Source organism: Cannabis sativa, chromosome 3 (genome assembly GCF_029168945.1).
Source record: "Cannabis sativa cultivar Pink pepper isolate KNU-18-1 chromosome 3, ASM2916894v1, whole genome shotgun sequence".
NCBI classification, from domain to species: Eukaryota; Viridiplantae; Streptophyta; class Magnoliopsida; order Rosales; family Cannabaceae; genus Cannabis; species Cannabis sativa.
The window spans coordinates 2,943,135-2,956,072 of record NC_083603.1 but is presented as its reverse complement, the minus strand read 5'-3'; the positions used below and the strand labels follow the sequence as shown (position 1 = coordinate 2,956,072).

Below are 12,938 nucleotides of genomic sequence, written 5' to 3'. Positions count from 1 at the left end.
CGGGGATGGGGCGGGTATTGCATTTCCCGTACATTAACCGTCCAATTTCCATCTATATCTATTATTCATTTTTTGTATTTTTCTTATTTGTGAGGAGAGTTTTCTTTGTAATGTGAGAGCCTAGTTGTTCATCTAGGTTCTAGTATTTTATTTATCAGTTCTTACTCTATCCTAGAGTTTGCTAAGAACGATTTGACTAAACAAGAGAGTGATCTTCGGGAGAAGACTTGATGAAGCACTTTGGTCTTCGGGAGAAGACTTGTTGAAGCCTTACTTCGGGAGGAAGTAAGCACTCACACTTCAAAGACAAAGAGAGTTCGGGCTTGAAGGTGTTTCAGAAGTCAGATTCATAAAGTGCATTACAAAGGATTGCAGCAATAATTTAGAGGGAGTCTAAACTTGTATAAGTCATTTGTCTTTGTAATTGTTGATACTTTATTAATTGATTTCATTCTCTGGGCGTGACCCCGTGGACTAGGAGTGTTCGGGAGAACACTGATACCATGTACAAATCTGTTGTGTCAAGTTATTTTATTTTCTGCAAATATTTTTTATATTCTGTCTGTTCGGTTTTGTCACTGCAAAACTGGTTTTTGCAGTAGCAGAATTACATTATGCTTCTGCAAGCGTATACAATTTTATATTTTCGTATATATTATTATTGACATTTACAAAAACTTGGTATTTCAAAAGAGATAGACTTTGATGAGAAACTTACAATAGAAAAATGGGGACGAAGTTTTGGGGTTGGGGTCTGTTGCACCTTCTTATGGCCGGAGAAGGCACTGGCCAAGAGATCGTGAGTGGAGAAATGCAAAGATGATCTTCACGGGGAGGAGCATAGTTCAAGGGGTTTTCATGATGGAGAAGGAGTGGAGTCCAGAGAGAGGCGACAAGTGAAGAGAAGACTAAATCCGTAGCACCAACCAGACCAGATCTTAGTTTCGGGCCTCTAATTTCCATCGGAGTTCGTGAGGAGAGAACGAAATGAGACAGAGAAGAAGAGACAATCAGGATTGAGAGAGAAAGGGGTTTGGTCGACGGTCTTCAACAACTAGCAGGCGTTCTTGATATTAGAGATGGCCGATGTTTCAATATTAGAGAGAGAGTGAGAGAAGGGAGAGATAGTTTTGAACGATGATGAAGAAAGAAAGAAAGAGGAAAAAAATTAAATTATTTTTCAACAAATTTTACATATTTTTTAGGAGTCTTTTTATTTTTACATTTCAAAAACATTTTTTTTTTATTTATACAGAAATATACGGAGCAACTCACAGAACAATCAACAAAGCAACTTAAATCGTAACTCAAATCCACATAGTAACTCACGTAGCAATCACCAAAGACACTCAAATTGTAAAAATAATAAGAAAAAAAAACAGTATATGAGATGATTTTTTTTATATGATTATAAATTTTATTTTAATTTTTAAATATTTATTTACTTGTCCTAATAAAATTATACTACGTGTATAATGTATTTACTCGAATAATATATTGTATACACATAATAATTTAACATGACAATTAACACTTAAATAAAGATAAAAATAGTAAATTGCTCATAGATTACGAGTTTTAAAAATTTTACCGCCAAAATTTAAATTTTATGAATTAATTATTAACAAAGTAAAACTAAGAGTTTTTGGTGGAATTTACTAAAAATTATTTAAGTGTAACCTTAAAAAAAACAAAAGCAAAAAGAAGTGATAAATTGAAGGCGTGAAGAACGGAGTTCATCAATGCCTTCTCCCATGGCGATCAACCCCAATTCTAGGGCTCGTACAGTCCTCCAACCTCTCTCCAATTTCCACCTCACTCCACCCACTACTTCATTCCGATCTATTGCTCTTTACAATCTCTCAAATTCCCAAACTCTCATTTACCTCGGAACCAACTCCGGCACCCTTCTTTTACTCTCTGCAAACCCCGATCACTCCAAACTCTCTCTCCTTCGTTCCGTTACAGTCAACGATGGTTCATCGGTTGAGTCCGTACAGGTTTTTGGTGGAATTGGGAAAGTTATTGTTCTTTCCGGTGAGTTTTTGTATCTGTACGATTCGTTTTTGTTGCAACCCTCGAAAAGATTGAGTTTTTTGAAAGGGGTTAGGGTTTTTACTAAGCGGATGAGAAGTAGTGAAAATAAATTGAATGGGTTGAATTGTGAAGGTAGTAATGCTTTTGCTGTTGTTGTTGGTAATAGATTGGTTTTGGTTGGGATTGATTCAAATGTTGATGAGTTAAATGTTTCTTATTCGATTCTTAAGGATTATCAGTGTATTGATGGGATTTCGACTATGGTTTGGCTTAATGATTCGATAATTATTGGTACTGCTAATGGGTATAGTTTAGTTTCTTGTGTTAGTGGACAGAGTGGTGTGATATTTTCATTGCCTGATGTTTCTAGTTCGCCAAAGCTTAAACTTTTATGTAAAGATTGGAATGTGCTATTGCTGGTGGACAATGTTGGTGTGGTAGTTAATGCTGATGGGCAACCAGTTTCTGGGAGCATTGTTTTTCGGTTAGACCCGGATTCGATTGGAGAGGTGTCTTTATATATTGTGGCTGTTAAAGATGGAAAGATGGATTTGTATCATAAGAAATCGGGTACTTGTATTCAGAGAGTTAGTTTTGGTGGTGAGAGTGTTGGTGGGCCTTGTATTATTGCAGATGAGGAAGATTCGGAAGGGGAACTTTTTGTTGTTGCATCACCTACCAAGGTTTGTGAAATTGTTTCTAACTGTTTAGTATATAGCTCTATGAGTTTTATTTTACACATATTTACCTATTTCTGGTTTCAGATAAAAATAAATTTAAGCTGTTTGTATTGTGTGAAGACAATGATAATGTTTTATTAATTGTTGTATGTCTATTAGATTTCAGTAGATGTACAAAATGAAAAGGAAAGATGGATTAACTGTTTAGTATATAGCTCTGTAAATTTTTGGTTTCAGATACAAAAAATTTAGCTGTTTTAGAATGATGTGAAATTAATTCTGTAAATGTTAGGATGAATTGTGATAATTGTTTGCTTGTTTGGTATGATATCCCATTTGTTAAGCCTTATGGCATCATTGTGTTCCAAAAAAAGCATCCTTTGCACATCAAAGATATGTTTTACTCTGTTTTAGAAACTTTCACTCAAGATAAGATAATGTTTTTAAAGACATTGATTAAATTAATTAATTGTTGTATGTCTATTAGATTTCAGTAGCTGTACAAAACTTCGCGGTAGAAGAGTTTATGAACTTTATGCTTTTCTGTATATGTAAATGATTGCCACACCTACTGGAGTGATATATGAACTTCACTTATTCGCATTCTTTGCTTAATGTTATTGTGATATATTGTTTTTATTATGTTTTAAATACTTAGGTTATGTGCTATCGGAAATTGTCTCCCGAAGAACAAATTAAAGACCTTTTGAGAAAAAAGAACTTCAAGGAAGCTATTGCATTAGTTGAGGAGCTTGAATGTGAAGGTGAAATAACAAAGAACATGGTCTCCTTTGTACATGCTCAAGTGGGGTTTCTCTTGATTTTTGACTTGCGTTTTGAGGAAGCAGTGAATCACTTTCTGCTCTCTGATATCTTACAGCCTTCTGAATTGTTTCCATTCATAATGCGAGATCCAAATCGATGGTCATTACTGGTATTTTCTCTATTGTTTTGTTGTCATTTTTTGTCATTAAACTAAAGAGGGAAGTGAAAAATTAGGAAGATAGGTAATTTTTTGACATCTTTCCAATTTGAATTCTTCAAATTGATTGTTGTGTTTACTGAGAAATTATAGGATATTACATGTTATATTGATCTCAATGCCCTAAGAGTCTTGCGTGTTGGCAATTTCATTGTAATGTCAACGGTCAAAAACATGAAAGAGCTGATAGGATAGAAAAACAGGAAGTTTATTACCGGGCTTGCTTTCTAACGTCCTCATATTTCATTGTAATGTCAATGGTCAAAATGTCTTTTTTCTCTTGAAATGAATTGAATTTTGGTTTTGGAAGGATACAGGGGAAGCACTCTCTTTGAATATTTGCTCATTGTTTTTAAAATGTTTGACATGATAATTGGGAAGGGGGCATTTTTGTTTTGCTGTAACATTATTGATATGATGTATGTAACACCTCAGAAACTATATTTTATTTTATTCTTGAAGCTAGTTGGATTAAAGTAACCTTTTCTTAGAAAAAATGTGTTGTACTCTTGTAGCAGAATAAATAAACATGTACTTAGAGACCATCTCAAAGAGAATTTTGGTTATTGATTTACTTTCATGTTATTCGTTCTTCCTCATACCGACATTATGCAAAAGACAATTTCTCCATTTTGTATATCAACTTTAATTTCAGATATTGCTAAACTTTGAATTATAGCATTTGAATTTATTTGATTTATTACTTTGTATTTTGGTGATATTAAGGTTCCAAGAAACCGGTATTGGGGTTTGCATCCTCCCCCTGCACCTCTGGAAGATGTTGTAGGTGAAGGATTGTCAGCTATCCAAAGGGCTATACTTCTTAGAAAGGCAGGAGTGGAAACTTCAGTTGATGATGATTTTCTTTCAAACCCACCAAGCCGAGCCTATATATTGGAGTCTGCCATCAAGTCAATGATTAGGTCTGTGCAGTTCTTCATTTTCATATAATTGATCTAGCATTTGCTTCTTCTTCTCCTTTACTTAGGTGGTGTACTAACAGTATTATCTAGCTTATAACTTTGCTCTATTTTAGGGTGTTCATGGTCACTGTTTTAACAGTTTAATTTATCCTTGTTTCAATACCCTCTTTTATGTGTTAGTAAGTAGTAATGTTATTTTAACCATTTTGAACAAATATTTCCTTTCCAAATATACTTTAACAATATAGATATGTGCTATAGGTACTTGGAGGTTTCTCGCAATAAAGAGCTGACTCCATCAGTAAAAGAGGGAGTTGATACACTATTAATGTACCTCTATAGAGCTATAGATAGTGTGGATGACATGGAGAAGTTGGCATCGGCTGCAAACTCTTGCGTTGTGGTATTTTTTTAGCACTTTCATTTCAGCATGTACAGTTAACCTTTTCACATTAAGACTTATTTATTTCAATCATAAAGTATTTCACATATTCTTACGTACATTATTATATATAAATGAAATAATGATGAAATATGACAAGTTTTCCAATATAGAAAAATAGTTTATACGCACTAGATGAATTGTAAGAAAGGTTTTCAGTGATTTCATTTTATTAATGAGAAGAACAATAACCGAGCAAGTATAGAGATTGATTATGTAGCTGGAGTAAAGTTTTACACTAACTGCCTTAGTGATCACTTGCTAAGGCACAGAGTTTATATGTAAATCTAGCTTTCGTTCTCCATGGAGACAGTTAAGGAGATTCTATCCTTTTGCATTGTGCATTTACAATATATTTCTCCCTTATTTGCATAAGAATATAAAACATTCAATCAAATTTATGGGTGGATGAATATATAGAAAGAATGATAGGAGGCTATATTGAGGGTCGTGGTGAAACTATCTTCATAGTTCATATCACCCACTAAAGTTTTATAGTTGTGTGGATAGGGTGGATGTGGAGAAATAGGTTGAATTACTATATATGTTAGAATTGTCACCTATATGGTAGTTTAGGGACTTCAACCAACATAAAGGGAATATGTGTTTATAGAAATAATTTATCAATAATTAGTTGTGGAGATCTAGATCAATGTAGGGTTCGATATATTGCATTGTGAGAGGTTGTTAGTAAACAGGGAAATCTTAGTAAGTCCAATGCATTTTAAAACAGAGACAGCCTGCTTGAAGGATGACTGTACAACTTACATGGACGGTGCAGGAGGAGTTGGAAACTCTATTAGGTGATTCTGGGCATTTACGGACACTTGCTTTCCTATATGCAAGTAGAGGAATGAGCTCTAAGGCACTTGCTATTTGGCGTATTCTTGCTCGAAATTATACTTCAGGCCTTTGGAAAGATAATTCTCTGAAGAGCAGCTTAGATGATAGTGGTACACAGGTTCTTGCTGGTAAGGAGACTGCTGCTGCTGAGGCATCCAAGATTCTTGAGGAGTCATCTGATGCAGACCTTGTTCTTCAACATCTTGGATGGGTACATATTTTGAAACTCTCTTATGTTATATTGGTATTATGATTCACAAGCAAAAGGGGCTAACCTTGTGCTCGTTTTGTCTTGTTAGATTGCAGATATCAATCAGGTTTTCGCAGTTCAGATTTTAACGTCAGAAAAACGAGAAAACCAACTTCCTCCAGGTGAAATCATTCTCCAAAATTACACATGACCTGCCCTTGTAGATTTTGGTTCACGTGCATATAATGTGAACTTGTTTTCGTGCCTGATACCTTGTAAATTATATGCTCACATTTATTTCTTGTCTGCAGATGAAGTTATTGCAGCTATTGATCCGTCGAAAGTAGAGATATTTCAAAGGTATATTGATTTCATGTGTTGTACCAACAATGTATGTACTCATGCAGATAGGATTCATAGGAACTATTGTCAAGGTTACTAAATTAAGTTACTTTTGCGGTGGCCAAAGTTTAGCATTGAGCTTCTTTGTTCTTGTATAGGTACCTTCAGTGGTTGATTGAAGAGCAAGATTCTTGTGACACTCGGTTCCATACATTATATGCACTTTCCCTCGCCAAATCAACGATTGAAACCTTAGAGGTAGAAACAAGTTCTCAGAACTCTGATGCTGGAAGGATAGAGGAGACAACAGTTTTTGATCCCAGAACAAGTTTTATTTTTGAAACTCCTGTTCGTGAAAGACTCCAAACATTCTTACAGTCTTCGGACTTGTATGATCCAGAGGAGATCCTTGATTTGATTGAAGGATCAGAGCTTTGGTGGGAAAAGGTTAGTAATAAGTCTTTGATTCCTCCTATCGACTTTGGTTAGTGTCACACCTGGTTTTACTTGTCCTAAAATTCTAATTATAAATTCTTATTTCACCAAACAGGCGATTCTTTACAAAAAGCTAGGGCAAGAGACATTGGTGCTACAGATCTTGGCCTTGTAAGTTTGTTGTTGCTTTCTACTAGCTTAATTGTGTTAAAATTTTACTTCTAAATGACAACCAATTTTCCTTTTTCTTCAGATTTGTAGTTTGAGTTTGTGTTATCGTAAGATAATTGCTTGACCCTTATATTTCAAGAGTGAATGAAATCACCTTTCGTGATTTTATATTCAAAGACGATATGTAAATAAAATTAACCGAAATTTAAGGATTTGAATTACAAGTATAGTATATTTTTTTTTTCTGGATGTTTCCAAATTGATATGCCATTATATATTGCCTGAATCAGGAAGCTGGAAGACAGTGAAGCTGCCGAACAGTATTGTGCTGATATTGGGAGACCCGATGCCTACATGCAGTTAGTGTTCTCTCTCCTTTCCACACACGTACAAATACACATACATTCAAAGGATATTTGTGATTTGTTTTCGCCTCACGATTTTTCTAATGACCTCAGGTTGCTTGATATGTATTTGGATCCACAAGATGGTAAGGAGCCTATGTTTAAGGCTGCTGTTCGCCTTCTCCACAATCACGGAGAGTCTCTGGATCCATTACAAGTCTTAGAGGTATCTGTTTTCGTTTTCCTTATCAATGGCGGTCGTAGTGCAAATCATTAAAACTCAGTAAAAATCTGTTTTGTATGGTGCAGAGATTGTCTTCTGATATGCCTCTTCAACTTGCCTCTGAAACAATATTAAGAATGTTGAGAGCTCGGCTCCATCACCATCGCCAAGGACAGGTATATTTTTTAAAAGCTTGAGATTTTATTGTTAGCCTTTCCTTACGGTCTCTATAGTAATTTATTTTTAAAAAAATGACCCTTTTATTAGCATTTATTTTTCCGACAAAATTGAACCGTGCGGTGATCTTTTTGCTTCAGATTGTGCATAATTTATCTCGTGCTTTGCACACTGATGCAAGATTGGCGAGATTAGAAGAAAGGTCAAGGCACGTGCAGATCAATGACGAGAGCCTTTGTGATTCGTGTCATGCTCGCCTTGGAACAAAACTCTTTGCTATGTATCCAGATGACACCATTGTCTGTTACAAGGTTGGCAGAGTGTAATATATCATTATTGGAAATTGGTTTTCTTTTCATTCTACTTTCCAAATATTTTTGTTTTAGCTTTTAGGATTCATGTTTTGAGCAGTGAATATCCTTTGTTGTGCAGTGTTTTCGTCGACAGGGAGAATCAACTTCAGTTACAGGTCGCGATTTTAAGCGAGATACACTAGTAAAACCAGGCTGGCTCGTGACTAGATGATTCGGAGAAATTAACAATATGATCAAAGGAATTTCAAAGTCAAATGCCAGACTTGTCCACCTTTAGTTTGTCGTCTTTTCTCAAGCTCGGGATCAGGAATTTCAGACTTTAACAGACAAGAGAGGACCGTGTCGAAGCTCTTCAGTCAAGATTATGCAAAGCTCAATGTAGTTATGTTCCTGCTGTTGTGAAAGTAAATAACCGAGAGCAGGAGAAACCGCAGAGCAATAAGTCGTAGAGAAACAAAGGTGCGATTTTTACTCGATATAGTAAATCTAGATAAAGATGTACATTTGAAATTCATTTGGTTTTTCATGTGCATATAATCAGAACTAATTTACTAGACATGACATTGCAAACTAAGTTATAGAAAATATCTCTAGACAGCATTCTGTACAGTTCGGCGGCTTATCTATTATCAGTTAAGATGTGAGTTTTTTAATCTGTAAACAGTACACAACTTATTGACAAAATTTGTTCAATATAAAGTGTTGAAATTTAATAATTTTGTGGCATAGAAGAACTATCCATTTTGCCAAATTTGGTTTCTTGAATATTTGGTCTTGATTATTATTAGTATATATATTTATTTATTAGAGCAATGGGTGAAAAGTGATAGTTTATAAAGAAGTTATCAAAAAAATTTGATTTTCTATACTTAAAAGTTTTCAAAATTTTTTTTTTGAACCAATACATTTTATACTATGAAAAATATGCCTACTTTACCTAAATCCCAAAATTACCCCTCTCAAAATCCCACACCCATCAGCCCTCTCTCTCTTTCGCCTCTCTTTCTTTCTTTCTCTCTTTCTCTCGGTGCCGCACCCACAGACCCACGGCAGACCACCCACGCCGTCAACGCTCAAACCATTTCACGCGCACCTTCAAATGCACCACCACGGCTCACCTCCACCACCCACCCACGTCACTCTCTCCTCTCTTCGTCTCTCTCTCTCGAACAGGAAAAAAAAAAAAAAAAAAAAACATATGGTTCGATGGTCGGACCACATGGTCCGATGGGGTCCGACCAATCGGACCCATCGGACCATGTGGTCCGACCATCGACCATATATATATATATATATATTTTTTTTTTTTTTTAAGGAAAACGAAGAGAGATGGACATGGTGGTCGGACCACATGGTCGATGGGTCCGATTGGTCGGACCCCATCGGACCATGTGGTCCGACCATCGAACCATATGTTTTTTTTTTTTTTTTTTTTTTTTTTTTTTCCCGTTCGAGAGAGAGAGAGACGAAGAGAGGAGAGGGGGCAAGACAAAGGGTGGGTGGTGGAGGTGAGCCGTGGTGGTGCATTTGAAGGTGCGCGTGAAATGGTTCGAGCGTTGACGCGCGTGGGTGGTCTGCCGTGGGTCTGTGGGTGCGGCACCGAGAGAAAGAGAGAAAGAAAGAAAGAGAGGCGAAAGAGAGAGAGGGCTGATGGGTGTGGGATTTTGAGAGGGGTAATTTTGGGATTTAGGTAAAGTAGGCATATTTTTCATAGTATAAAATGTATTGGTTCAAAAAAAAAATTTTGAAAACTTTTAAGTATAGAAAATCAAATTTTCCTTGTATGAAAAGAATTATGAGGGAGCTTTCTTGTGGAGAATATGATTATGCAGAAATGTTGAGTATGGAATCTTAATTTAATTTAATAATATATAATAAGCAATGCTATAAGACAGTAGTGGTGTTTAGCACCACTTAATAATAACCCATGTGCTTAAGAGGTTAAAAACCTATATGAGCAATTATAAGAACTTGATATATCATATTTCTTCATGTAAAAGTAAGTACTGGATTTAACATTCTATGTTGGTATCCAAACTTTTTTATTATTATTTGGGTAAATAAAGCATAAATACAAAGTTTTAAGTTTGTAAACGGCATCAACATAATATTTGTATTTAATGGCATAAGTACTTAATATTTGTTAAGCTGTAACTTTTTTCTAATTTCGTTAGTATAGATTTTTTTTTGAATTTATTAAAAGAATATTTGGAAGTAATTACATGTTTCTGTTTAGACTCAATGATTTAGAATCTAAGCTTTATATGTGCCATGTTTAAGATAATAATATAGTTTCTATAGATGAAATTAGATAAAAATTACAGTTTTACAAATATTGAGTACTTATGCAACTAAAAATAAATATTGAATTTATGTTATTTACAAATTTAAAACTTTAAGTACTTACGTCACTATTTACCCTTTATACTTTTACTTCTTTCACATTTAGACAATTTGATATGTTTCTTTATCCCATGGAGAATAAATGCTAGAATTAAGTGCGTATTTGAAAGTTACTATGTAATTACTTGTTGGAAAGTCACTATATAATTACTTGATCAGGTAATTACAAGTCATACACTACAATTACATTTTTTGAACAGGTTTCTCTTAGCATTTTTGGACTTAATCCCCTAAACTTTTTTTTTTGAATAAAAGATGCATACTTTATTAGATATCCAAACGAATTACATCCATCAACGTAGCATGGGCATTAGATTCCCTGTACATACAATCAGCATAAGAAACGGAAGCTCTAGCAAGATGGTGAGCTACACGATTCACAGATCGTTTTATAAAACATAAATCAACATCACTCAAGTTAACAAAAACACAATGGAAAGGAGTTTCGCTATTATTATTTTTTTTAGGGAGGTCATGAGTAACAAATTAAAATATTAAAGGAATTTCACCTCAAATATCTCAATTAGCAATAGAGGTTATCAAATCAAAATATTAAAAGAATTTTGCCTCAAATATCTTAATTAGAAATAGAGGTTATTGTAATATTCATCACAATCATATAAATACATATATTTAATGACAAATAAATAAAGAAAATGTATTTTCTAAACTCCCTAAACAAAGATAATGACACTACAAAATATAGGTGTGCAAATTTTATCAATGCACACTGTATTGTTTCCGCAATCAAGAAATTTTTAGTCTTATTTTTTATTTATGATCGTAAATGTTATAGTTTTTTAAGATATGTAAAAATATGTTTAAACGATTTGTTGTATTAATATCTTTTTTATTTTATACTGAACATTATTTTATGTTTTGTATATTTTTTAAAATTTTACAAGGTGTTTTAAATAATTATATCATACACGAATATTAAAAAAATTAAAAATTAAACAAATTTTTATGGATACTAAAATTGTAGAGGATACATTAGTACACTCTTTTTTGGGGAGTGCACCATAGAAGCTCAAAAAAACCCAACCACCCGCTTTGACTTGACCCTCAAAAAACAAAGAAAAAAAAAGTCGCTGCGTCGGATTGGATTCAAACCGAGTAGAGATATTGAATCGATCGGTTGAATGAAATTAATTAGATTGGATTAGATGCTAAAATCTAACATCTAATATATAATTGGATTAGATCTAGATATACTTAAAAACATTTGAGTGGCCTAATAAACAACCCTAGAATTAAGTATGCATTTCCAATATATAATATAGTGTAAGTCTACAGCGCACCCCTAAAGGGGTGTTTCGGTATACATCCTATCTATTTTGACATACCTTTTTTATGATTGTACGTTGTAGTTATTTAGGATAACTTACAAATTTTCAGAAAAATCAGAGTATATTACAATACCAAAAATAAGATTTACAAATTTTGTTGCATACCCTACTTTTTTTTATATGTGTGGTAAGTAATTGTTTAAACCTTATTTTCGGTATTGTAAACTATTTTGATTTTTTTAAAAAAATTTACAAGTGGTCTTAAATAGCTACAACGTATGCTATCATAATTAGAATTTTTGTCCTCTGAACTTTGACATGTACCAAATCATACTCCCTGCACTTTCTGGCTGTTAAAAATTATTCTTGAACTATTGAATTGTTGGATTTAAGGACTTTTGTCTAATTTCATTCAATTTTACTAATTTGGTAATTGTCCATATACTAAATCATGCTCACTGGACTTTAATATTGACCAAATCATACCTCTCGAACTTTGACATGTGTCAAATTATGTCTCAAACTTTCATCATGTTAGACTTTTTTTTTTACTGAAATTAGAAAAAATTCTTAAATTTAACTATTTCAATAGTTCATGGAAAATTTTTAACAGTCTTCATAAAGTCAAAAAGTATGATTTAGTAGATATCGAGGAACCATTAATTAGCTTGAAAAAAAATTAAACTAGGAGTATACTATCGAAATTTCCTACATATATATAGGCTAATTATTAATTTTTCCTCCTAAACTTTGACATGTACTAAATCGTGCTCCCTGAACTTTTTTGGCAGTTAAAAATTCTCCTCGCACTATTGAGATTATTAAATTTAAGGACTTTTGTCTAATTTCATTCAATTTTATTGTTTCACTGATTGTTTATGTACTAAGTCATGCTCCCCAGACTTTGATATCTACCAAATTATGCCCCTCAAATTTTGATATGTACTAAATTATGCCCTTTGAACTTTCATACATGTTAGAATTTTTTTACTAAAATTAGACAAAAGTCCTTAAATCTAACAATCTCAATAGTTCGAGAGAATTATCGGTAAAAAAAATTCAAGAGCCATGATTTGATAAATATCAAAGTTCGGGAAGAAAAATTACTAATTAGCTATATATATTTTAAATTTAATCTAATTC

General features: G+C 33.6%; 1 protein-coding gene across 1 annotated transcript; it reads left to right on the top strand.

Moving 5' to 3' along the window:
• The first annotated feature begins 1,674 nt into the window (after positions 1–1,674).
• Positions 1,675–8,868, top strand: LOC115709917 (vacuolar sorting protein 3). Its single transcript, XM_030638175.2, has 14 exons — positions 1,675–2,720; positions 3,376–3,651; positions 4,426–4,622; positions 4,884–5,025; positions 5,846–6,118; positions 6,207–6,279; positions 6,409–6,457; positions 6,598–6,886; positions 6,990–7,045; positions 7,336–7,404; positions 7,504–7,615; positions 7,699–7,788; positions 7,930–8,100; positions 8,222–8,868. Exons 1-14 carry the CDS (start codon positions 1,743–1,745, stop codon positions 8,312–8,314), a joined length of 2,868 nt encoding a protein of 955 aa, XP_030494035.2. The 5' UTR covers positions 1,675–1,742; the 3' UTR covers positions 8,315–8,868.
• Positions 8,869–12,938: the final 4,070 nt, after the last annotated feature.